This window comes from Equus caballus, chromosome 4 (assembly GCF_041296265.1).
Source record: "Equus caballus isolate H_3958 breed thoroughbred chromosome 4, TB-T2T, whole genome shotgun sequence".
NCBI classification, from domain to species: domain Eukaryota; kingdom Metazoa; phylum Chordata; class Mammalia; order Perissodactyla; family Equidae; genus Equus; species Equus caballus.
The window spans coordinates 83,295,328-83,322,929 of NC_091687.1; the positions used below are offsets into that span (position 1 = coordinate 83,295,328).

The 27,602-nt window shown below is 36.1% G+C and overlaps 1 protein-coding gene across 1 annotated transcript in view; it reads right to left on the reverse strand.

The window, feature by feature from the left end:
- Positions 1 to 27,602, reverse strand: part of SLC13A1 (solute carrier family 13 member 1) — an 84,468-nt gene that overhangs the window by 43,026 nt on the left and 13,840 nt on the right. Inside the window, exons 2-6 of the mRNA XM_023639579.2 lie at positions 26,816 to 26,944; positions 18,717 to 18,853; positions 16,354 to 16,541; positions 15,422 to 15,479; positions 15,292 to 15,340 (exon numbers count right to left, since the gene is read on the reverse strand). Coding sequence (XP_023495347.1) covers positions 15,292 to 15,340; positions 15,422 to 15,479; positions 16,354 to 16,541; positions 18,717 to 18,853; positions 26,816 to 26,944 — 561 coding nt within the window. The remainder of the gene's footprint in view (positions 1 to 15,291; positions 15,341 to 15,421; positions 15,480 to 16,353; positions 16,542 to 18,716; positions 18,854 to 26,815; positions 26,945 to 27,602) is intronic.

The following is a 27,602-nucleotide window of genomic DNA, read 5'->3' on the forward strand; positions in this document are numbered from 1 at the left end:
TTTTTATTCAATCCCGCTTCTGCCCGCCCTGCATGTGTTATTTCACGCAAATGTATGACATCCTAGACCTCGTAAGTATGCCTTCCACAAATTCTTCCAAAGTGACTGAAAAAGTTTTGTCTAGGACATGACCAAATTCAGAATCCTATGACAACATCATGTGGGTGATCCTGAGGGGACATTTCAGAACAGAAATCCTGCAGGTCCAGATATGACTCACTATTGCCACCTGGTGGCAGTGACTGCAGATTCCAAGGGCATGTTGCACATTTCCTGGCTCTTTTGCTAAAAAGGCATCCACGAATCAGCATGGACTAAACCAGTGGTCTCCACCACACTGTACAAATAATTCATTCGGGTGAATGTGGCATGAAAACATTAGGGTTTCTATTTATAGTTAAACAATTATGCAAGGCTAATTGCACAAAATATTAGTTCCTGCTGACCATTTTCTGTTTGCCGAAGACAGCCAGTTTAAAATCTTCCAGCTCTTTTTGGATATTTATTTGCACTTACTTTAATAATATTCATATGATACCATATCTCGATCTCTCGGGCGTAGGCATTACAATTAAATTTCCTCTATGTTAGAGTATGAGAATTTTTCTTTCTTTCACAGACTCGTCTGCTGAACACACTCATACATTCGTGTCTCCATCACTCTTCCATTAGGGCTATATCATAATTTTGCTTAGAGCAGAGTCCAATGTTCAGAATGTTGTCTAGAGATCTACTAACAGTTGAGCAATATGATTTATATTAGTTTTCCTGTTTTGTACTCTTTCCTCCCCCCTCATTACTTGCTTAGTTTTCCAAATACTTAACAGTAAATCAGCCCCAAATATTCCATGGTTATTTAAATCTTGTCTCCGAAAAATCAAATGATAGATACCTAATCTACATCAAATATTCTACCAATTTCATTGTCTTGGAGACGTCTCTTCCAGAGCCTTCCTACCTGTCCTAAACATAGTCATTTTTTTCTCTAGATGGGCAAAGAGCTGTTTGGACGTTAGTGTACCCTCTCAATTCATCAATAGTTTGACTGGGTATGGATTTCTAGGTTGGAAATAAATGTTACTCAGAATTTTGAAGTCATTTTTTGTCCTACTGTCTCTGAGTTTCCAGTGTTGCTGTAGAGAATTCTTCAGCCATTCATATTCTTTATCCTTTTTAATGAATCAGTTTTTCCCTCTTTCTGGAAACTTTTAGGGTATCCATAGTATTCTGAAATTTCAAAGACCTTCCCTATGTGGGTCTCTTTCAAGTCTTGTGCTGGCACCCAGTGGGACTTACACTCATAAAAATTACGCTTTTCCATTATGGAAATTTTCTTGACGTTTTGATGTAGTCTTTTCCAGTTTTCACTATTCTTTTTCTGAAACTCCTATTATTTCCTTATCTTGTTTCTTCCTATTTTTCTACGAAACTTTCCATTTATGGTATATTTCCATATCTTTATACTATGTTTTATATTTGTATATTTATTTTTATATTTTATTCATACATTTTATTTTTTCTCTTCTTGTTCCTCTTTCATAGAATGCCGTTCATATTTCACAAATGCAATTTCTTTGTTTACATATTTGAATATACTAATGATAGTTTCTTTCTCCTGTGTTTTCGTCTTCTTGCACAGTCTCTGTTTCCTGCAAGGTTCTGTTTTCTTTGTATTTGTTTGGGACCCTCTCTTCATGCCTGTGGCTTTCTTCAGATATCCAGGAATTTTGGGTTGTTTGCTCATAGATAAGGCAGTGAAATGCTGGTTGGAAACTCTGTGTGTGTGCTTTGGGATTTGTTGTTGATGGTAGACTTCACTGCAGTATGATCTGACTGGGCTTTTTTTGGGAGAAAACCCAATGCTATATATTTTCATCTTTTCTCTCATGCTGATTGCATTCCCCACAGAAGCAGCTCCTGCTCTCCTGCCTGCTGACATCTGGAGGGTAGAGGCCTGGCTCCAGGGATAAGGAGGGGAGAAAGCAAGGATCTCGCTGTTCAGGGTATAAACAGCTACTCACTGCCCCTGTTTTCACTGTGAACCCTCCCCTGCCTCTGAATGGTGTCTGGTGCTCCTTCCCCTCAGCTTTACTGTGGCTGAAGAGAACACTTCTGTTGGGTGGAGGGGGAGCAGTTGCATCCATGTGGAGTTGGAGAAGAAATTTGGGACTTTAACTCTTTCTTAAGCAATTTTTTATTTACTCCCATTTTTAAACATTTTAAAAACTTTGAGAGCTGCTGCTGTGTAAATTGTATTGTTTATTGTCTTTCCTCACTGCTGACTTAGGATTCTACTTTCATTGCATGACTGAGTCACTTCCTACCCATTCTTTTATGTTCCATCTTCCAAAATGATTTTGCTGTTATCTCCTCTTTTGACATCTATATAATTGTGACTTTATGACTTAAAAAGTCCCTTTGTTTTTGTTTTAATGGAGATTCAGGATAGAGTGGAGGTAAGTGGACCTCTTCAATCTGCCATCTTATTGGAAGATGCAATATTTCTCTTTCTAAATTAAAAAAAATTAATTAATTAATCTTAATAATTAGTGCATGGATTGACGTTGGTGCTTTCATGCCACATACACTGGTGGATGATGTAGGTGAAAGGGGAGGGAGAGTAAAATCTCCATAGTGTGCAGAGGGCTTGACAGTGGGGCCCTCTCGCCACTGTTTTTCCTCAGCATATTGAGTTTACATGTGATTGGTTAAGTAGATAACAGGTAATGCTTTCTAGTTTTAATTAAGCCAGCCCTCCCATAACGTGCACATGGCTTTAAATAATTTCTATAGAAGATGATTTGTATAAAAAGACCCCAGGATGAAGATAATACATAAGTAAACAGCAAGAAAGTGTAAGAAGGACCCTTCTCTTACTCCTGATGTGAGGGCTTCATGAAGATGTGATGAAGATCTAATCAGTCAGGACCTGGACAGCTCAGAGGAGCTGGCAATGAAACTGAAGTCATCAACAACACTCCTTGAAACGGGATTTATATCCGCTGTTGTTAATAAAGAGCTATGTTGCATATTGTGAACTGGGATATTAATTTACAGAGTAATAGTATGATGAATAGAAAGATATTTAAAATTTAGCACTCAAAACATGACAACTCCATAAAATATTCTATTTTTTCAGCAATGTGGAAAATCATGATTAAATCCAGGATTCTTTTTACAAAATGTTATTATCCTAAATGTTAAATATTTAGAAGCTTCCTTTGTAATTTCTTAGTGAAGACCAGAAAAATAAAAATGTACATGACATTGGGAAAAATTTTGTTGTTTTTATAGTGGTAAAAATAACTGCTATAAATAATATAGCAGATTTCTCTAGCCAGCCACATGACAAATCAGATTCCCTAATAAACAAAATGCTATTTAAAATATTAAAAATCACCTTTTAAATGTATCACTCAACTATGTAAAAGTAAGGAATCTGGCTTTATGACAAATAAAGTAAAAATGGGAATCTTAAGTTAGTGACTAGGCAGCTGTTTGGCTGGAGGCTTATTATTATTTATTTATTTTTTAAGATTTATTTACTTATTATTATTATTATTATGTTGCAAGGAGAGCTCGGGATGGAAGATAATGCGTAAGGCCCACCTGTGTGGGGAAATGTATGGGAAAACACTCCTACAACTTGTATCCTTTGCAGAAGTAGACACCAAGGAAATGTCATGCTGACTTAAGAGAAAACATAATGTCCCCTGAAAACTCCTAACCGCAAGAAATTTTTTTTGCCTAAATTGGTATTACCTGTGTGTCTTAAGGAAACCAGTAATATAACTGAAAGCCCTTCCAGGCAGCTAAAATCCAGGACTTAAGGAATTCTTATACAAGTCTTAAGGAAAATTAATATTTCACTATTTAAAAGCACAGAACACACAAGAAAATAAGGCAACAAAAGTGAGAACCAGCAGAAAACAAAAATAGGCCAAACAGAGAGATCCACAAGAACCTCACACATGGGAGTTTTAAACACAGAATACAAGTAAATTTATTCTGATTATCAAAATTAGAGAAGAGGTTGAAAATATAAGTAAGGAGAAAGAAACTATAAAAATTAACAAATCTTAAAAAGGGAGAAATAAAATTTGTAGGAATCAAAATTTAAATAACTGAGTTGAAAAACTCAGTGGGTGGGTTAAACAACAAAACAGACATAGCTGAAGGGAGAATTAATGAACTGGAAGATAGATCTGAAGTTATTATTCGTAACGTAGTTCAGCAGGAGGCAGAGAAGGAAAATGAAAAGAGATGTTAAGAAGCGTAGAAGGTATGAAAAGTTTAAAATGTTTAACTGGAGACCCAGAGGAAATAATGGCTGAGAATTCTCAAGAATTGTTGGAAAAAAACAATAACAGATTCAAGACACACACACGCACACACAGGAATCTTTAAAGTAACCAGAAGATTGCCTCACAAAGTAATGATAATTTGACTGTTAGCTTATTTCTCAACATCAAAAAAAGTCAAAAGACAATAGAAATAGATCTCAATGAGCAAAGAAAAAATAATGGTCAATATAGAACTCTATAACCACAAAAATACATTTTGGGAATTATAAAGACTTTCATATCAAACAAAATTGAGAGTTTACCACCAAAAGGAATTCTCTGAAGCACACTCAAGATATATTCAGACAGAAGGAGCATGACCCCAGATGGAAGGTCTGACAGACAGGAAATAATGATGAGCAAAGATTTTAATAAATATGTTCGTCATCCTACAAAACATTGATTTAGAAAATTATACAATTTATAGGGAAATAATAGACTAGAACTAAGAAATTGCAAAAGAGTAGCATGTAAATAGGAAGAGATGGTCTAGTTGAAATGTCCTAAGGTCTTTGTCCTGTTCAAGAGGGAGGAAATAAATAGATTATCTTCTAGATTTTTATAAATCAAGCATACATGGTGTTATAGTCTGAATTGTGTCCCCCTCCCCCAAATTCATATATTGAAGCTCTAATACCCAAGGTGACTATATTTGGAGATAGGGACTTCAAGGAGGCAATTAAGATTAAATGAGGTCACAAGGAGGGGAGGCCCTAATCTGATAGGACCTGTGTCCTTATAAGAAGAGGAAGGGAGACTGGAGATCTCTTTTTTCTGTGGTCATGCACAGAGGAAAGGCCACATGAAGACACAGTGAGAAGGTAAGTTGACTACAAGCCAGGAAAAAAGGCCTCACTAGAAATCTACCCTGATGGCAATTTGATCTTGGACTTCCAGCCTCCAGAACTGAGAGAAAATACATTTTTGTTGTTTAAACCACACATCTGTGGTCTTTTGCTATGGAGCTCTAGCTGACTAGTACTCATGGTAATTTGGTCAAGACAGTTTAAATTATAGACACAGCATAGAACATCAATACAAGTGTGAATGTCTGTGTTTGTGTGTATATGTGTAGGATAAGATAAAAAACAAAGAAAAAATAAAGTAACTGCATAACAATGCAGAAAACAGTGATGAAAAGAATATTTTGGAAAAATAGAAGTCTGGCATCAGAAATTATTCTAAACTTATTAAATCACAAAAAGTTCAAGTGCATCAAACTTGTCAGGCAAAAATTTTCAACCTGGATAAGAACACAAAAGCCAGCAATATGCTTTTTACAAGCGCCACATGTAAAGTATAAGGACATAGAAGTATTGAAAGGGAAAGGATAGAACAAATGCCAGGTAAATGCTAGCCTAAAGGAATCTTGTGTTGCTGCAGTGTCATCAGACAAATAAATACTAAGACCAAAAACCATCTCTCTAGATGAAAGGGGCACTGCAAAGTGGTAAAAGCATGATATAACCAGGAATATATAAACATTCTAAACTGGTAGGGAAATAATAACATAATCTAAATAATCTAAAAATACATAGAAATCAAAAGTGACAGAACTATCAGGAGAAATAGACATATCCGTATGATAAAAGGAGATTTTAACAAAAGTTTCCTTAATTGCTAGGTTAAGCAGACAAAAACTTGGTTAGATCACAGAAGATTTGAAAAGCACAAGCAGCAAACTTGATTTAACAGACTTTTGGAAAATATTGTACCCAATAAGCTGAGAATATACAGTCCTTTTTAAGCACAATGAAATGTTTATATGTGCTAGCCTATAAATCAGCCTCAAGCATCGTTGAAAAACTGGCGTTGTACAGGCCAGATTCTGACCATAGTAAAATTAAGTTAGAAATAAAAAACAAAATAAAAAATAGCTACAAAAACCTGATTTATTTCAAATTTTAAAACATACTTCTAAGCAGCTCATGGATGAAAGAATCTAACATAATGGAAATGAGGAAACACAGAGAGCTGAAAAATATGGGATACAGCTATAGTAATGGAAGAAAATTCACCTCCTTATATCCTTGCTTTGGAAGAGAAGAAAAGCTCAAAATTAGTGAGATATATATCTAATTTAGAAAGTTAGCAAAAGAGCAGCAGAATAAATGCAAAGATAAAGTGGAACAAAGCAATAAAGAGAGGAAATTAATAAAGCAGAGTACACATGAAATAAAGAGAATCAAAGAGCCGAAAGTTGTTTTTTAACATGACTTACAAAATAGACATATTTTTGGAAAGATTATTCAAAGAAAGTTTAAAAGCACAAGTGAGGAATGAAAAGAGATATAACTGTAGATACTAGAGATATTATTATAAGTACTGTAGAAATTCAATAGGTAATAAGTGGATATTATAAACAACCACATGCTACTAAATTTTAGATAGAATGCATCAATTCCTAGAAAAATGTAACTAACTCGAGGAGAAATAAAAAATTTGAATAATCTTGGGGCCAGCCCAGTGGCCCAGCAGCTAATTTTTCATGTTTTACTTCTGGGCGGCCTGGGTTTTTCCCGTTGGGATCCCAGGTGCGGACATGGCACCGCTTGGCAAAAGCCATGCTGTGGTAGGCATCCCACACATAAAGTAGAGGAAGATGGGCATGGATGTTAGCTCAGGACCAGTCTTCCTCAGCAAAAAGAGGAGGATTGGCAGTAGTTAGCTCAGGGCTAATCTTCCTCAGGAAAAAACTTTTTTGAATAATGTTAAAGCCAGGAAAATAATGGAATAATTTCTAAGTATATATACCTTTGGCTTTCTCCTTTCCTTTTCCTGCTAGCTGGAGTTAAGAATGTATAGACAGAGATGAAGCAGCCATCTTGAACCATAGGCGGCAGTCAAGTGTGGAGGATGGCAGAACAAAGATAGAAAGAGTCAGGGTTGTCATGGTTGTGGAGCCACCATACCAGCCTATTTCTATTTTGCTGAAATTGTTGCTATTTCGGGTCTTTGTTGTTATGAACAAACCCATACCTTACTGAATATAAGCAGTCACACTGAAAAGAAAATAAGAAGATGGTTAAGGCAAAATTTTGGGCTGTAGCTAATTGGATAAGGGGGTGGAGGTGATTGCAAGAGGAAAGGAGGTGGAATCAGAAGAGTTCACGGAGAGTTCTAAAAATTATGCTCTATTTCTTAAGCTGGGATGTGGTATGTACCATATTATTCATTTTATTACTCTTTAAGCTTTTCAGTTACGTTTTATGCATATATATGCATAAAATATTTCATAACCAAAATATATTAAAAATAATTTGAAACAGGAGAAATGTATCCCTTTTTTAGGAAATACGATTGGAAGCTGCATAGAAGAACACTGCTGAGGAATTGAAGACACAAAATACAAGAATAAATTATATAGCGTGGGAGGCTTACTGTACAGTTAGAGGAAAGTACAGATGCTTCTAACATGGCTGAACTTATGTTATCTGCTAGATAACATTTCAATAATATAACATGAAAAATTACATTTCGGTGATTCAAAAATGAAAGATATGTGGGAGAAAAGATATCAACAGTCAATCATTTTCTTAACCACAAAATATTTTGTGGAAACACAGCTAAGTATAGCCATGAATGGAGCTAGGGCTTTGACTGCAATAAAGATTGAAATCTAGGGGCTGGCCTTGTGGCCTAGTGGTTAAATTCAGCACGCTCTGCTTCAGTGGCCCAGGTTTGGTTCCTGGGTGTGGACCTACACCACTTGCCAGTGGCCGTGCTGTGCTGGCAACCCATATACAAAATAGAGGAAAATTGGCACAGATGTTAGCTCAGCACGAATCTTTTTCAGGAAAAAAAAAAGATTGAAATGTGGAGTGAGGTCATGTTCACAGGTTGATGCTGTGATTCCTTTTTTAAAAAAATGTTAAGAAATTCTTTATTCAGAAGTGAGTTTACCTCACCAACTGTTGTTATCGACTTCTTTCTTCTATCAGAAAATATTCCTGGCAGAATTTCAGACGGATTAGGTTTTTACCTGCTTGTCTATTGCCAGGCATTTACCTTCACTCTGGTCTAGACTATTTGTGGGGAATATTGGATGCTCATTATATAGCAGAAATTTCACCTTTCGTTCTGCTATGATACCATTGGTAATGAGGCTTCCAAATCTTCAGTTGAATGGAATGAGTTCTCATAAATAGGACAGTGAGCAGAATAGTTATGATTTCTTTTAAAAGTTCAACTTCATCTTGTGTTCCCAGAGGCCCAGGAAACAGTCAAGTGAAAAAAGACCAAGTAAAGGGTACACATTTTCAGCTATAAAGTAAATAAGGTCTGAGGATCCAATGCAAACATGGTAATGACAGTTGACAACACTGCACTGCACAACTGACGTTTGCTGAGACTAGGACTCACATTTATGGAGGTATAATTGACAAAACTGTAAGACATTTAAAGCGTACATTGTAGTGATCCAACAAATTATGCATTACAAAAAGATTACCCCCACCCAGCCAGTTAACACATCCATCACCTCACACATCTACTTCTTTCTTCTTCTTGGTGAGACATTCAGGTTCCACTTCTATAACCGATCTCAACCATACAACAGTATTATCAACTGTAGTCGCCAAGTTTTACATCCGATCCTCAGGACTTACTCATGTCATAGCCACAAGCGTGTACCCTTTTACCAACCTCTCCCTATTTACCCCAACCCTCAGCCTCTGGCAACCACTTTTCTATTCTTTGTTTCTATGAGTTTTCCATTTTCCTTTTCTTAGATTTCATATCTAAATGATACCATGCAATATTTGTCTTTCCCTATCTGGCTTAAGTCACTTAGCATAATGCCCACAATGCTCATTCATATTATCTCAAATGGCAAGATTTCCTTCTTTCTCGTAGCTGAATACTATTCCATTGTATACATATATGACACATCTTCTTTATCCATTCATTCACTGACGAACGCTTAAGTTGTTTCCATATCTTGGCTATTGTGAATGATGCTGCAATGAACATGATGTGCAGATACCTCTTTGAGATCCTATTTTCATTTCCTTCAGATATATACTCTGAAGTGGAATTGCTGGATCCTATGGTACTTCTATTTTTAATTTTTTGAGGAATCTCCATACTGTTTTCCATAGTGGCTCTACCGTTTACATTCCCACCAACAGTGTACGACGGTTCCCTTTTCTCCACATCCTCACCAACACTTGTTATCTCTGGTCTTTTTGGTGCTGCTGTGAGTCCTAAAGGGTGTGTGGTAACCTCTCTTTCTCTGATCACCCTTCTATAAATGACAGGGTTTAGCTGGACGAGTAAAAGGAGACACCTAGTTGTGTCAGGTGAGGACTGAGCAGCACTAACAATTGGCTTTCCCACCCAATTTCTAGGAGAAGAGAAGAGTAATCAAGGAGAACCAGCTTTTGTTTGTAGCATCTATCTGATCTAATCTAAAATATCTTTTTTTGTATTCGATCTAGGGATGAGATATTCTAGAAATGGTATCTCCTTACTTGGCATAATTAATGCCCCTAGTCCCTGACATTATGAACCCTGCTTATTACTGTTTTATGGTTCTTTGAATTCTTGGAGAACATTAAACAGTGTTGTCTTATAGAATTTGATTTTGAATTATAAGGATTTTTGCCCCCAAACTAAACAACACCTAATTGAAAGCAAGATTAAATTTGTTCAAGGAAGTTTTTCATTTGAACTTTTCCCTTTGGTGAACTACAAATTATGTAAAATGAGTGGAAAACAATTATCTCAGATCTTTCATTAAAAGCTTACTGATTTTCCAATTCCTTTCATTTAAGATGCCTAGAGGATTAGAAATTGAGCTAGGATAAAAATCTGGGGTATCTCTGAATAATACTAGTGCTTGTAAGGAAGGGAAAAATCTAGCAACTTGATTCTTCTTTTGGTATCTAAGAATTGATCTTTGGATACCTGGAACTCATCTCTCATGGAAATAATATGAGAGGTGATTTGTCTCTCAATTGCCCCACTAGAATTGACAAACATATCCCCCCCTCCGACCCCCGTCAGTGTCCATTTTGGGTCTTCCTTTCTTCTTATTCCTTTTCTTCTCTAAAAGTATTTCAGCTACTTTTGGAGTTTTGCAGGGTTTATGGGCTAAGAACCTACCCATCATTTTTATTCTAGGCACAAGTAGGGAGCTCTGCTAATGTCTGGGCTGTGGACTATGGTGAGAAGGGAACTCGGTGAGTCACGGAAAACATCTCTTTTTTAGGTATGCAGCATAGGAATATGACTCTTAGATATGAGTACTCCTTGATTAGTTCCTGGAATCCGAATGACTACTGAATATCCATCATCTTCAAAACCAACATACAATCATCACCATTATCATCAGCAGCAGGAGCAATGGCAAAATTATCTTGATTATTATCTATATCAGAAACTTTGTAGTTCTACTAATAAGAATTTTAGGGCTGATAAATTTTAGTTCTAAATTCTTATTTTACACCAAAAATGAAATGAATCTCCCCATATAGAGAAAACAATCCCGAGAAAGAAGAACACAGCTAGAGGTATCACACTCCCTGATTTCAAACTATATTATAAAGTTATGATGGCAGTATGATACTGGCATAAAAGCAGACACATAGACCGATGAAACAGAATCAAGAGCCTAGAAATAAACTCTCATATATATGGTCAACTAATATTTGACAAGAAGCCAAGAATACTCAATGGAGAAAAATAATCTCTTCAATAAATGGTGTTGGGAAAGCTGGATAACCACATGCAGAGGAATAAAGCTGGACCCCTATCTTACATCACTCACAAAAATTAACTTGAAGTAGATTACAGGCAAAGATAAGAACTGAAACCATAAAACTCTTAGAAAAAAACATACAGAAAAAGCTCCTTGACATTGATCTTGGCAATAATTATTTTAGATATGAGGCCAAAAACACAAAACAAAAAATTAAATAAGTGATATTACATCAAAGTGAAAAGTGTCTGCACAGCAAAAGAAACAATCAGCAAAATGACAAGGCAGCCTATGGAATGGGAGAAAATATTTGCAAATCATTTATTTGATAAGGGGTTAATATCCAAAATATATAAAGAACTCATACAACTCAACAGCAAAAACAATCCAATTTAAAAATGGGCAGAGGAATTGAAGAAATATTTTTCCAAAGGAGACCTACAAATGGTCAACAGTTACATGAAAGGGTGTTCAACATCACTAATCACGAGGGAAATGCAAATCAAACCACAATGAGTTATCACCTCAGACCTGTTAGAATGATTATCATTATAAATGCATTATGCTAAGTGACGTAAGCCAGATGGAGAAAGACAAATACTGAATAGTATCATTTATATGTGAAATCTAAAGGAGGCAAACTCACAGACACAGAGTAGAGTGGTGGCTACTAGGGACTGTGGGCAGGAGAAATGAGAAGTTATTGATCAGAGGCTAGAAACATCCCATTATAGAATAAGTTCTGGGATCTAATGTACAGCATGGTGATTATAATTAATACTACTTCTATATACTTAAAAGTTGCTAAGAGAGTGGATTTTAAATGTTCTCACCACAAAAATGAAATGGTAATTATGTAACATGATGGAGGTGTTGGCTAATGACATGGTAGTAATCATTTTGCAATATATCTGTGTGTTGAATCAATATGCTGTGTGTCAATTATATCTCAATAAAGCTGAAAAAATGAAATTAATCTGATCCATATCTTTATCTTGCAAACCTTTCAGTTTGCTTCTTTTCTTGCTATAGTTTATGTACAGAATGAGTTATCTTAATCTAATTATCATTATTTGAGAAAAACATTACTGAATTTATTCATTCACTCAGCAAACATTGACAAAAATGCTTACTCTATGGCAGTCACTATTCTAGATATTTGAGATACAGATAAACAAATGGACAAAAAATTCCAGCCTCTGTGAATTTTAGATTTTAGTGGAGAAAACAGAGAATAAACAAAACAAATAAAAATGAATTAAATTATATAGTTTGTGAGAAGGTAACACATGCTTTGGAAAAAAAAAAGAGCACGTTCAAGGGAGATTAAGAAGAGGGATATATTAGTTGCAGTGGAAAAAGGTGGTCAGGGAGAAAGCAATATTTAGTAAATGTTAAATGTATATTTCTTAATCAATATTACTGTGATTGTGAAATTTAGAATTTACTTGGTGGTAATTTGTAATTTTCTTCTACTCATTGGGAACTTTTTGCTTACTATATGCTAAACTTTATCAGTATGTACGTTATTGCTTTTAGAGAGAAATACATAATTCTAAAAAATGAAGTAAACATTGATCATTTTGGACTGATTTAATTGCATTAGAAAAGAGATTTTAATTAAATTTAGGAAAAATTCTTAATTTTTTACTAAACAAATGGTGATTTAAATGTATAAAATTTTAGTAATTTCACTAGAAATCAAATTTATTTGTTTAGTAGGAACATGGCAAAATGGTACAAATTACAAAAAAAAATCTAAGCCCTTTCTTTTTCCTCTTCTTTGAAATTTATTCTAAACTATTGGCCCTCGAAGGCAGTACTATTTGGATCTTTTTTGACTAGTAGTTCAAATTCAAAGTCAAACCATGCAGGATTTATTTTAAGAAGAAAGCAGAAGACCAAAAATTTATATTTAGGAATATAAATAGTCCTTCCATTTTATAGCTAGATTAAGTAGATATAGATTCTTCCACACAATTAATGTTAAATTATCTAGTTTAAACCTGTCAAAGAACAGGTACAATTTATTATAACACAAACTATACAATATGTTTATTACTGAGGAGAGATTTATAAATGTTAAAAATCAAAACAGACCTTAAATCTACAATGTGTAAAATACTGTCATGCTGTCTCTTCTTATAAAGAACACCTTTGTAGGGCAAAAAGTTATCCACTAATTTTTCTTTTACATAAAGCTGAATTTTTATGCTTTGAGTCCTAGAAAGACCATAGATTAATTGTTCAAAGGCCTTTCTCTCTTCTCCCAAACTCAGATCTCCATCTTTATTTCCTAAAATGTCCCCAAATTATCTTACTTTTCCCCAGTGAAAACTTACTCCTGTCTCTGTGTTCCCCATCTCAATCAGTGGCATCACAATCTACCTTTACCTAGGTCACTGTAGCAGAGGCATCTTCTACACTCTTCTCTCTCATCCCAAAGTCTGATTAATCAAAAAGTCCAGGTAGGTCCATACCCTCCACCCCTTGCTTTGTCACTACAGTAAGCTCCTCAGTGAGCTGAATTGACCATGCTGCCCTCTGGCTTAGAAATTCTATTTCCCCTAAGAAAAGCTCTAAACTCCTCTGCATGTCATGGGCAGCTATTTTTAACCTGGCCCAACCTATCCAAACGTTTCACTTTTCACGACTCAGCCTTAGGACCTGCACTGGAGATGTTTCCTGTCAAAACCACTGATCTCTATATATTTGGGTCTTTGAATTCATGGCATTCTCTGATTGGAATATCTCTTCCTTTTTCACTCACTCATTAATTAATATGGTAAATATCTATTGAATATCTACCCTGTGCCAGAGCAATGGAATGTGCTGGGAGATTACATGGTGGACAAAGGACAAAGGAGACATGGTCCCTGCTTGCACGGAGTCTGTGCTCTTCTGATTGCACATGCCATATTCCTTTCAGACTCAACTCTCCTTTACCTCATACTCCTCCCCGGCAAAATGCCCAGATTGAGCTAGTTGCTCCGCCTCTGAAGGACTGGGCTTCCGTGTGTGCCTTTATTGTGGTTTTGTCACACATTTTTAAAGTCCATTTCCTCACTAGACTCTGAGCTGCTTACAGTAAGGAGCGGGTCTTTTCATCAATAGACTTTCCCATAATACCTAGGACAGTGTTGGATGTTAAATTAATTTGAAGGACCTTGACCCCAAATTTAGGCACATGCCAGAAAACTGGGTTTCTAAAGATGATTGCAAGAAAGTTACTGAGTACAAGTATATTCTATTTAGGCTTGTCAATTTTCATAACAGTTTTTAAAGGCTGTTTCTAATGATTCTTCTGTAATATACCTGGCATACCATTAATTTTCTATGTTTTAAAAGAGTTACTTCTATCTCTAAAGATGATAATGTTATAAATAAATATTTGATTCTCATCTTTAAAACTCTTAATATATACTATAGCTAATGGCTCAAAACTTATCTTTGTATTCATTTTCTCTTTACACAGAAATCACTCTTTCCTTGAAGACTTCTGTAAATAACAAGAGGGTTTTCTTTTCCCTACTGAGTTGCATACTAATACCGCGTAGCCTGAGGAAGGAACATATGCCCCACTCTCCTATTCCTAATGCCATGGTTACTGTAAAACTATTTCTATGCAGGATTATTTTCCAGCGGTCTTGAGATCTATTGCTCCCAACACAATCTAGTATAGTATTTTTATATTGATTTATTCTGTGGAAATGAATTCTATGGGATAGTTTACAAAAGTCTCCTTCCTTCCTTTAATAGCTCGATTGGCTACAACTCCTCCGTTTGTACTTGACAGTAGCAACTCATGAATTGCATTGAATTTTTTAGTGGCAATGGGGACAATAAAGATAACTGTAATTGCGTGAATAGGAGTTGCTTTAAGTTCATAACCTGGAATAAATGAGGAAGCCCTAATGCAAAGGCAGCAGGATTTTAATAAGAAAATGAAACAGTATTCTGAGAGTAGAATTACGTTTCTTTAAACTACATATGTTAACTGCTATCACTATGAACCTAGTAAAAGAAAATGATGCTAATTTTCCAAGCCTGAAATGTTTGCTATTGGGATGTTGATTTCAGTCTATCCATGAAGGCTTATCAAACCGTTACACCACGCTTTGACTTAGGCAAGCAAAGTAATTTATAGACAAGGAAGCAAGTAACAGATTTTAAAATGTATTCGTGTCTAACTGCAGATCTAATATAATTTCATGTATAATTATTTAGAAAGAATCAAATTTAATGTACCTGTTCCACCTCCATCTTGCTTGAATTTTTTTCTGTATCATTACTGTGTCTGAAAAATAAATTGACCCAGTTTATAATTTTATTAAAATGTAATTTGGAAAATCTTAATCAAAATGTCAATATTATTTACCCTGGAACTGGTTTTGTTTTCTCTTTGCTCTCATTTGTTTCCTCTCCATTAACACTTTCTGCAAAACATTAAATAAAAGAAAAATAATTTAAATAAAAGGTTATCAGTGTGTATGTATGTGTGTGTGTGTGTTTGTATGTGAGGAAGGAAGCATTACTAGAAACTGAAACTAAATAAATTCACCTGTATTGACATAACATTCATCTTAATAAAGTATTTCATAAACATAAACATCTCCCCCACATTTTTTCACTGTATCAGAGCAGTTTATCAGAGCCAGAAATAACCACAGTAAAATGTGATGCTATTTCTAAATAGAATGTAGGAATTAAAGATTCCCAATATTATGCAGGAAAGTCATTTCAGCATGAGAGAGTAATCTGGGGATCTACTGATAAATACATGAGACAAATAGAGAGTTCCACCAGACTGGCTGGAGGATAGAAAGGGCATTTTTTCCCCTTTTGCCAGATAATGTAAATTCAACATTAATTTAAGGTAAAATATTTGATTAATGTAATTCCCTTGTATAAATGTTGGGAAATATAGAAAGAAAAATGTTAACTCACATCATGCACATATGGACAGTTAATTCAAAATATAACCCAGAATTCTTGGGCCTGGCTGGGTGGCAAAATGGTTAAGTTCACACACTCTACTTTGAAGGTCCAGGGTTCACAGGTTTGGACCTAGCACTGTTTGTCAAGCCATGCTGTGGTGGCATCCCACATAAAATAGAGGAAGATTGGGACAGATGCTGGCTCAGCAACAATCTTCCTCAAGCAAAAAGGGGAAGGTTGGCAACAGATGTTAGCTCAAGGCCAATCTTCCTCACAAAAAAAAAGAAAAAATATGTATAATGCAGAATTCTTGATTTTATGTCTGTTGCCCACATAACTAAACCCCACTGCAGCCATATCAACATGTGATACCATCAATTTCCAGGCCATTGTTGGTTGATCCATTGAAATAAGTCATCTGAGTGGCCTCGACTTCTGCTTCAGCACTCATGATCTGCTGTGACACAGCCTCTGCGATGGGCATCACCATGGCAGCAGTTGAGGTGTTGCTAAGCCACATAGATAGGAAGGCGGTACTGCTCATGAACCCCAATGTCAGCCTGAAATGAGAAGGCCTTTAGTACGAGCTGTGCTCTCTAGTTTAATTAGCTCTCTAGTAGCTATCTGTAAAGGAGTAAAGGAGTTGGGAACTCATTTTTTCAAAACATAGAACGTTAAGTTTCCTCCTAGATTACCAGCTCTGAGGATAGTCGTAGCCAGGTAGAAATCAAAGTGACACATGTAAGAGTGGAGTTCTTACGAGATTTGTCTCCCAGAAACCACAAGAATCTCGTCTCTTCAAACAGAAAAATGATTAAACATAACCACACTGCAAGTTGGGAGATGGTATAACAGCTTATAATATTACAGCAATATTTGAATGCCCTTATGATGACATTTACCTTCAAATACTACAAAGACGAGGTGGAAACCACTTTTGAATTTAGGATCCCTTTTTCTTTCTTCAATCTTTTGGTCATATCTCTGTTTATTACTATGTGTGCCAAGAAGTCACAGGGCAAGGAGAGAGATTAAAATTTATAAATCTGCTTTTTACTTGTTCACTACTCTGGTTCAGTAGATCGTGGGTGGAGGAAATGGTTAAAATTGCTAGCTACCATGAGGTTCCAGAATTTTCTGTAGATTCTATTATTTAGGCTCTCCTGAATCTGACATTCCTGGCTGTTGTCAAGAACTGGATATATTGCATTGTCTTTTCTTATAAATAGAGTAGTTCTTCTCCCTGAAAAATAACATACCTAAGGCTATTGGATTTTAAGCTATGTCTATAAACTTTCCTAATTGCTTGGGAGACAACATGATCTATTTTGAGTAGGAGGCCCCACAAAATCATTCAGGAGCATATCTTTCCATATGGAGTCATTTATGAAATTCTCTGACTCCCTTTTAAAATCGATCACAAGAAAAATTCCACACTATACGTTTCAATTTCAGATGAGATGGGTGTTTTCTATGCGTAAAACAAAATAAAACTTTTTAGAAATCTGTTTAAGTAAGAAACAATTAATAATAATAATAATAATGATAAAAAATGAGGAACACTTTTAACTTAAAGCACTGGCAAGATGTAAAATCTTCCAGTAAAAAACCCCCTTGGGATCAGGTAAAGTTTCCGCATGGTGAAAATGCCTTAAATTGAAAAATCCACTTAGCGATATAATGGGCAGGATTCTTGTTCCACTATGCCATGCACTACCCCATCTCCTGGGGTCAGTGAGCAGACGGTCAAGGAAAAGACACACATTTCTATAGCACCCCAAGAGGCACAGAACACCACTTCAGTTTAAGAGCAAAATGCCCTTAATACATACATGTCATAAAATTTTTAAGTAGTAAAAAATTTTAAAAATTTTGTCTCATCTGACAATTTCTTTTGTATTTAACAAAATGATTTGCTCTGTAAATGATAATCACAGATGTGGTTACACCCTAGGATGAATTAGGAAACCGAATTCAGTACAATTTTCTTATTTTCAAAGAAAATTTTCTTATTTTCAACCTTCTCAGACTTTAAAACATAATACCATTATGCAAATAATTGTGACACTGGAAATTTTTAAGTTCATATCTATGTTCTTAACCAGAGCTGGAATTAAAACTAAAATAGCCAATTAATTTAATGGAATAAAACCATTCATTTCAGTGGGGGAAAATCAGTCAAATGAGTGATTTCACATTCTATAGACGAAACTTCTTAATAGATCCTTTCACTTTGTAACAGTTCATTTAAAAAGAAAAATGTTCACCTTGGAATTTTTCTGCACACATTTGTATTTTGTCAGTAATGTCTTTGTCTTTGGTTCTTAACATCCTCCCTGATGATCAAGGATGCTCTTGAACAAGTCTTGAATGTGTAATCAGCCAAATAAACAAGATAGAACTGAAATCTACTCTGAAGTCTATCAATCTTGTCTGTTGAGGTTAAAGGCTTCTCTCAGCTTTGACTCCTATGGTGCATAAAAGGTGAGAGAGTTGTGTGCACTTTTTCCAATCTCCCTGTAGTTAGACCCACAGTGAAAGGAAAGTTGTTTTTTTTCCTCCTGCAACTCAAGTACACTTTATATCGCTTTCACGTCTGCAGAGAAAAAAAAGTCATGAATTGTACTGAGCTACAAATGATTGCCTGGATGTGCATTACTTATTTGGTTGTTTGCTCTGTACAAAAATATGGTCTGTTCAGAATGTAAACCTGGAACAGTAAATGCGGTACTTACCATGCTGGGTTCACACCCACCATCATCACCATTCTCAGAGCAATCCTTCTGTGCAAATTCCATTTTTCTATTGATGTTGCTAAACAGATGACTCCAATTAGCAGTAGGTGAAAATCTTTGAAATAAGAAGATGCCACCTGAAATTACAATTAAATCCATGTTTTTTATGTTGGTGGGGAAAAATAACGTTGCACAAGAAAGACATTATTTTGCCCCTCTTAACTTTGACCTTCAACTACATAATCTTTCTATTTTGTTGAGAGGAATGTACTTGTGTTTGAATACAAATTTAAATATGTTCTTCACTCTTACCCAGAAATAGTAGTGTTAAGGAAAAATACACAGAAAAAAAAGGGCCCAGGGTACTGAATTTTTCAATAGCTGAGTAACATCAGCCAAGTGCCTTCCATGCCTTAATTTCTCCATCTGTAAAATGGGATTAATTGGTTTATATTCCTATGGTAGAATAGCAATGACTGTGGTTTGGGAAAGTCCTGAGTCAAGCCTCCAACTTACCAGTATCTTCATTACCACTCATTATGCCATAACTACAGAGTCACTCCTTCATATTTTGAATGGTTTACCTTCAAGATTTACTTACTACAAAATAAATACCCTTGAATAGGGGCCAATACTTTAAATCAATTTTAGCTAATGCCATTCAGAGATTAATAGAGTGTACAGAAAATTTGGGCAACCATTTGCACCAACATTTACCAAAGAATGCTCTGAAGTATATTAGCTACATCATCCTTTTCTAAAAAAAAAAAAAAAAAAAAAGATTTTGTAGTCAAATGAATTTAGAAAATCTAGAGTTTTGAAATACTAGACTTTTCTTTCCTGTAAGCCTCCTCAAAACCTTTAAATACCAACATATACTGCCACTCTCAAAGAGTTGGATTCCATATACTACATATTTTTCAAACTTATTTAATCATAGAAGCCTTATTTAATTTTTAGGTGGAGTACCTCATGGGACTGATATTCAATAGCTGTAACTTTATGAAATGATTGGCTAAACTAAATCACAATGCTGTGCTGAAAGGAGAGGGGATTATAAGAGGAAATATTCCTTTAAAAAATCAAATAATGTCCAGCAAAAGAAATGGAAGAGTTGGAACAAAACCATTCTAATGTTATGAAACCAGGAAGGAATAGGAAAATCAATTTTGATGATGATTTTGCTCTTTTTAATTATATCTGTATTTTTAATATAACTTAACTAAGCTTGGCTTCATTTCCAAAAGGTAAAAATTGAAAATTACCTTTGGAATTAAAAGCGAACGAGCAGACATCTTTATGTTTTATGAAAAGTTAATTTATTATGCTTTTAAAAGTCTACATGATTGTTGAATCTTATGGGTTCAATCTCTACCTCTATGTGTCTAAAATAATATCTGGCACACAGTAAGTATTCAATATATATTTGTTGAATGAATGTTGAAGACACCAAAATCTTTACATCTAGACAGGTAGGTCTTCTGAGTTCCAGACTGGTGTATCCAAATGGACATTTCCATTTGAATTTCCCACAAATATCTAAAAACTCAACATGTCCAAACTAACATTTATCTACTCACTCTGCATCCTTCAAACATAGTCTTCCTCTTGTAGCCCCTTTTGTGATGAATGACACTTCCATCTATTCAATTGCCCATGCCAGAAACCTGAGGGTCAGCCATGATTTGTTTTTCACTTCCAATGTATGTGTATTGGCCGCCAAGTCCTATTATTTCTATTCCTTTACATCTTTTAAATGTGTCTACTTTTCTCTCTTCACATATTAGTGCCTTTATTAAGCTCCTCATTGTTTCTCACCTGGTTACTGTGTGATCTGTCTTTTTCTAATCCACCTCTTACCATTATCATAGTCATTTTTCTAAAATGTAAATCTGATCACATCATGTCCCTCCTATCCTCCTTCCATGGACCCCATGTCTTTTGAGACCAAATCCAGTCTTCTCAACATGTCTTACAAGACTCTTCACCATTTGGTCCCATCTCACCTCTCCAGCTTAGACTTTCAGTGCTCTACCAATTTCCCCTTACATGTGTAGTCCCCCAAACAAAGAAATGCTTTAGCACTTGCTTGTCATTTAACCTGGAATGATCCTCTTCTCTCACCTTGGCTACTCTCTAATCTTCCTTCATAGATGAATTCAAATGTCAATTCTTCCAAGATGCCTTCCCTGACCACTCTAAGCTTGGTTGGATGGTACTTTCTTTTGTTATAGCACCTCTTAACCTATATAGTGATTATTTCTTTACTTAACTGTACCCTTCATTTGACTACACACGTTTTGAAGCCACAGATGTGTCTTATTTATCATTGTATTTATAGGCTTAGTACACACTTGGCATGTATTGGCATGCAATATATGTTGAGTTAATAAATCCCTAGACTCAAGGAGCTTATAAGTTATTAGATGAGGAAAAACAAGTAAACGAAAAGCGCAATAACATATCATAGGTGCATGAGAGCTACCTCTTCAGTAGAGTTGAAGTTCAAAGGGTTAAGTGACCACTTTTTTCCTAGAGGAATTGGGAAAGTCTTCTTATAGGACTCAATACTCGAGTTGGTATTGAAAGGTGAATAGACATGTGAATTTTCCTCTGTCCTTATCTCTTTTGCAATTTTGTTCATGGAAATAAGCCTCAATGACCCTATTTCACCAATAGTCTGAGAATTAAATGAGAGAATAAATGCAGAATTACTTTAAAAATACAAAGGAACACATAGAAGCAAGCCATTATGAGTAAAAGATTAAACACAGAAAGAACTTCAGGACCCCAAAATAGTCCTGTTATAATCTCTCTAGATTATACCAGCAGTTGGCAGACTTTGAAAGGGTCAGAAAGGGTCAGCAAATATTTTAGACTTTGTGAGCCTTATGGTTTCTATCACAGCTACTCAGCTTGTCTTTGTAGCACAAAAGTAGCCAAAGACAATATGTAAATGAATGAGCATGACTGTGTATGTTTCCAATAAAACTCTATTTGAAAAATTTCATAGTAGACTGGATTTGGCCCTCAGACTCACAGTTTGCAAATCCCTTAATAGACTATGCAAACAAACTATGGCTTGCAGCCCAATTGTCTAAATAAAATTAGTTGTTAAACCTAGGGAGGAATTTTCACATTCCCTGTTTTCCATTGTATTACCCATTCTTTGGTTTTCATCAGTTAGCATATTTGTAAAAGAACGCAAGCAGATGTGTTTGTTTATAGCCTACTTGTATAGGAGGTAATAAGAGAAGGTGCTATTGGTTTGTAAAATTATGCTAATAAATAAAACTATTTTCAAGGCAAACTTGATATATCAAGTAAAATTTCTAATGGAATTTGAAATCTATTGTCAAGATCAAGGTAGTTATATTTCTGTCTCAAAATGGCTTTTCATCAAAAAACATGATAAAAACTCCAACTTTTGTAATCAGAACACCTGAGTTCTCTCTTAGCCATGTAATTTACCAGCTCAACAGCCTTTCTACAAGTCAATATACTTATCTATAAAAGTTAAATAATACTTCGCATCAAATTTGTGAGTTAAATGAGATTTTTAAAAAAGCGTTTTGTCAGTTATGATGTATATGATTATAAAGCCTATATTTCGTTTTTTTTTTTAAATCTTTACTTATGGTATATTGCTAAATCCAATGGTCAATTTCCAGTGTTCATATTAGTTGACATATTAACAAATTTGACACATTTAATCATTGCTTCATCTTTAAAACATTTGCTTCACTTGGATTCCAAGACCCCACACTCTCCTGGCCTTCCTCCTACATCAAGAACCTATCCTTCTCAGTCTTCTCTGATAGCACTTTCTCTTCTTGCCAGTCTCTTAATGTTGTAGTTCTCCAGAACTCAGCTCTTTGTCCTCTTTGGCTTTTCCATCTTCACTCACTCCCTAAATGATCCCAACAAGTCTTAGGGCTTTAAGTACCATCTATATGTTGATGATTCTCAAATCTGTATTTCTAGCTCAGCTCTCTTTCATGCACGCTGGATTCATTTGTATCTAACTGCCCACTTAACATGTTCACTTAAATATCCAATAGGTATTTCAAACTTAATGTTCAATACTGAACTCCAGGTCTCAGCCTTTCTCCTACTCTGCCCATAGTCGTCCCCATTTCAGTTGATGGCAGTGCCATTTTTCCAGTTGGCAGGTCAAAAAGCTGTGAGGCATCCTTGACTCCTTTCTATCACATATGCCATATCAAATTATTCAGGAAATTTTGTTGGTTTTACCTTAACAATATATCAAGAATATATTCACTATGCCTGGTCTGAATTACCCTGGTCTCTCAGCTGAATTACTGCAATAACCTACCATCTATTCCCTCCTTTCTACCTTGTTTCTCAATCCAATGACCCAAGTTATCCTTTTAAAATAAAAGGTAAATCAATCATGTCACTCTTCTACTCAAAACTTTCTAGGAGTTCTCACTTCTTTCAGAGTTAAAACCTTACAATGACCTACTTTGGCCCTAGATGGTCCAGTCTCTCTTCACATTGTCTCCGACATCATTTTCTATCATTCACCCCTTGGCTTCTCTGCTCCAGTGACACTGCAGACATATACCTGCTTTAAGGTCTTTGCACTGGGCATTTCCCCTTCAGCAATGATTGTTCCCCAGATACCCAAATGACTAACTCCCTCAGCTCCTGTAAATGTTTTTACAGGTATCGACACTTCATTGAGGTCTACTCGGATCATCTTAGTTAAAACTGCAACTCTCTCCTGATCCTCATTATCCTGTTGCATTTTTTCCATAGCACTAATCTCCTTCTATCTCACTATACAATTTATCTGTTCATTGAGGTATATTGTTTATTGTCTCTTTTCTCCTAGGAAGACACTTTGTCTGTTTTTTTGTGTGTGTGTGTGAGCAAGATTGGCCCTGAGCTAACATCTGTTGCCAATCTTCCTCCATTTTATGTGGGATGCCACCACAGCATGGCTTGACCAGTTGTGCTAGGTCTGTGCCTGGGATCCTGAACCTGTGAACACCATGCCATCGAATTGGAGCATGTGAACTTAACCACTATGCCATCAGGTGGCCCCCATTTTGTCCATTTTTATTCACTGATGTATTCCCAAGTGCCTGGCAGAGTCTTAGCACATAAATATTTATTGAATGGCTGAGTAAATATGTAGTATAACATAAATATGTGTGTATGTGTATCTTCACTTTATATATGTAAAATTTACATGTAAATATATTTTCAATAATAATAATAATAATAATACCTGCTTTGGAATATCCAATTGGGCACACTATTTAGTATTTCAGATTTTATTCAAAAGATAGGAGAGAAATTCAATATTTGTTGATATTCTTCAATACAACAATGTGCTCAGTAAGATGTAGGTATTGAGCATTGGCTTAACAAATAATTAGTAAAGTTAAAACTATGATGGCCAAAGAGAAAGATGTGTAGGGCAACGAACTTAGATGAGGATTCTAATGACACCATATTCTCCTCAATGACAGAGCTGAGATTGCAAGATGCTGCGGTAGGCTGGAATGATAGTTTAACACTGTCAAACAAACGTTATATAAAAACTCATAAGAATATTTGACACTTAGTATGTATCTCTGTTTCATACATATTATTTGATTTGATTGTTATGACAACCCTTGAATTGTGTTGCATTATCATTCTCTAAGGAAGACAAAGAAAAGTTTATTAAGGTTCATGATCAGGATCATTCAAGTAGTTAGTGGTGAATATCAGGGTTTAAGCTCACGTCGTCTGAGCTTCTCCAGCCCTTTCTCTGCAGCTTTGGTCAGCTATTTCCAAGTAAAAGGTCAGTTACTTTGTCTCAAAATAGGATCACAAGACTGAAAAACAGTTCTCTCCACTAAAATTCCTAAGGACTTTGATTTGTTGTGAGATCTCATTAAGTTTAATAGGTGAAGAAAGTCACATCAAGTTTAAAACAAATTTAGGCTGAAATAGCAGAGGGGAGAGCATAGACATTTAGCTTTGCAACGGTCAGAATGTTTCTAGAATGATCTATTCTCTTTTGTCAATGTGCAACTAATAATCTTATTAATGAACATAGAATGAGTGCTTACTATGGGACAGACATTAGTAACATTTATTAACAATTTAATTCCAAAGTCTCATTGACAAACTAGAGGTATTTCCAGGAAGAGAAAAGAAGGTGGTGGTGGTGAAGGAGGTAGGGGTGATAGGGTTGAAGAAAGGAGCTGAGGTCTGGAAACCACAGAGACTGAAGGTGGGAAGACTTAAGGAAGCAATGATATTTATTTTCAAATCCAAGCAACACCATAATGGGGAAGAAAAATGACGTTTATTTGTGGAATCTTAAATATTAGAGAAAAGTTTAAAGAATCAAAGTGACTTAATTTCAGACTTGGGCTCAATAAAGCTGAATTGCTTAAGTGGTGAAGTTATTCAAAAATGGCATGGATTTCCTTGTGGGATATTCTAGGCCCACACACAGGAAGCCTTAGATACTTCCTGAGTGATCTGATCTGTAAGAGACATTGTGGAAGGAAATCCCTTCCCAGGATGAAATGACCCAGAAGAACTCCCTTCCTAGGCTAATATTTTATGACTGTTAAATTAGTCTGAGGCTGACACCTTGGAGGATAAAGGACTCTTGAACAGGTATCAGCAGCCTGAGTAAGACGACTGCCATTGGTACTGAGAATCTTATTGCCTCCAGTCAAGACTTTGCATCCTGAAAAGAGGCAGAGATGTTTCTTTGGCAGCTTCCACAAAGCCAGGCCTACCTAGGCACCCTATTCCTCCTGTCTCCCTCTAACCCCCTTGCTACAGAAATGCCCCATAACTCCAGTTAATCTTGTTTCTAGCTCAGCCTCTAAAAAAGTCAATTCAGGCAGTTTGACTACTGTTAAATCAGAAGAGACAAAGATGTGAGTGTTAAACTTAATCATCTCTGGAGGTAGGACCACCCGAGCCAGCAGGACAGGAGTTAATACATTGACATCCTATTTTGGAGAAACTGCCAACCCCTTCTTTGAATATTTCCTCTATTGAGAGCCTTCTAGCACGTTGCAGCATTCGAGAAAGTTCTTAAATTTTAGACTCCAGATTCTCTGGGACAACAAATCTTCAGCCTGGGAATGAAAGGAACTAAAGTACAGCCCTGGCTACACTCTTTTCCAAATTAATGGTGCTTAGGAAGAAAAGAGTCAAGGTTATGACGGAGGGGAAAATGTAGTAAGAGGAGCAGAGAGGATCTGAAATGCAAAAAGATGGACTTGAACTCCAAAAATGGGTAAGAATGGCATGAAAATAAGAAAGGGAGTAGCTTCTCTCGCAGAAAAAAAATCTCTACCCACATTACAAGACAGATGAACCTCATGATAGCAATATTGGACCTTGGCAGAAGATAGCCATCCAAAGGTGATAAATTGCATGGACTGGCATCATGTACTTGACATCTTTCTTGAGAATGTTTCAGCTGTGGTTTAGGCAGTTGTGTGCCAGGTGGCTGGAGGCTGCATGGAGATCGACATTCTGGTTTCAATGCATTTCATGCTTTTAATGGGAAATTGAATCCATTTTCTTCAGTTGGGTACCTTTAGATTGTATGAAGGTAAGAAAGACCTCTCAGCATGAATAACTCCTCTCAGCAAGAACAAAATAGAAATACATGTGGAAGTTAATTTGGCTTTATCTTTTGAAATGGCATGTTTCTGAAAAAGAAAACAGGGAAGCTTTTTCTTCATTAAAAACATAAATTGCTTTCCCAACACTGTGTGAGACCTAATTCTGCTGAATAGAAAAAGCTTGCGAAGGATGTGAAAGAGTTGGCCTTTTTGCTGAGAGGGAGGCACCAGACATAGACGTCAGCCTGGGAAGATTGGACACGCATTTCTCCTGCTGACGCGCATGACTCAAGAAGCCACAGTCTGTGTCCTGTTTTTGTTACGCATGCAGAATTGTAGAGAAGAGAAACAACTGGAAGTTTGGAACTTATGTAGAAGCCTTATCAACAAGATTATTGCCCCCCTTTAAATATAACTTTTCTCAGTGAAAATATCAACACAAAATGTCGTCTAATTACGACAAACATTTGCAAGAGAGCTTACCGTCTTAGAAGGGATGATCCCAAACAATGGGAACATTAACCCAGGTAGCAAGGCTGTGACGGAGAGAGGCAAAGCTTCTGTAAGCCAAAATATGGCAACAACAAAGAGTACGTAGGCACATTCTGCTTCCTGGAAAGAACAAAGGCAAAAACACAACGTGAAATAATGAGGCTGGGAAGTCATCGTTCAAATCACAACCACATTTGCTGCATGGAGTTGTGTCACAGGGAAAGCAAGCAGAAACTCTGAAGGCCTCTGCACCTTTGAGTTGGGCTGTAAATAATCATTTCTTAGGGATTCTAAGAGCCAAAATTTAATACACATGAAAAAAACAAAGACATAGAAATACCTTCATCCACTAAGTTTCCTTTACATTTCTTGAGAAAGAGGTAATTGCGGATAGTCAACTTTCTGTGCTCATATCAGTGTATATGGATGTTTGTGCTCACCTTCCTTTGGCTTATAAAATGCACTCCCAGTTCTGCTGGAAATACAGAAATAGCCATTTCTGCCTTCCCCCTGGGGCAGGCCACACCTGGTTTCTAACTGTATTCCTTGGTGCCTGGTTGGGTGGGACCTATGCACACCGGCCTTCCTCTCTTTCTACTAAAAAGGGGAAATCAACCGAGAAGAAAATTTTTGCTGTACTTTGTTTCAGAGAATGAAGGACAGTGTCCAAGTTATGTGGCATGGAGGAGACTGAAGTAGCTCCTAAATGACACGGATCTGGAGATGAAGAGCCTTTGCCTTATTTTTCGGAAAGACAGCTGAGCTCCTGGGGGGACAC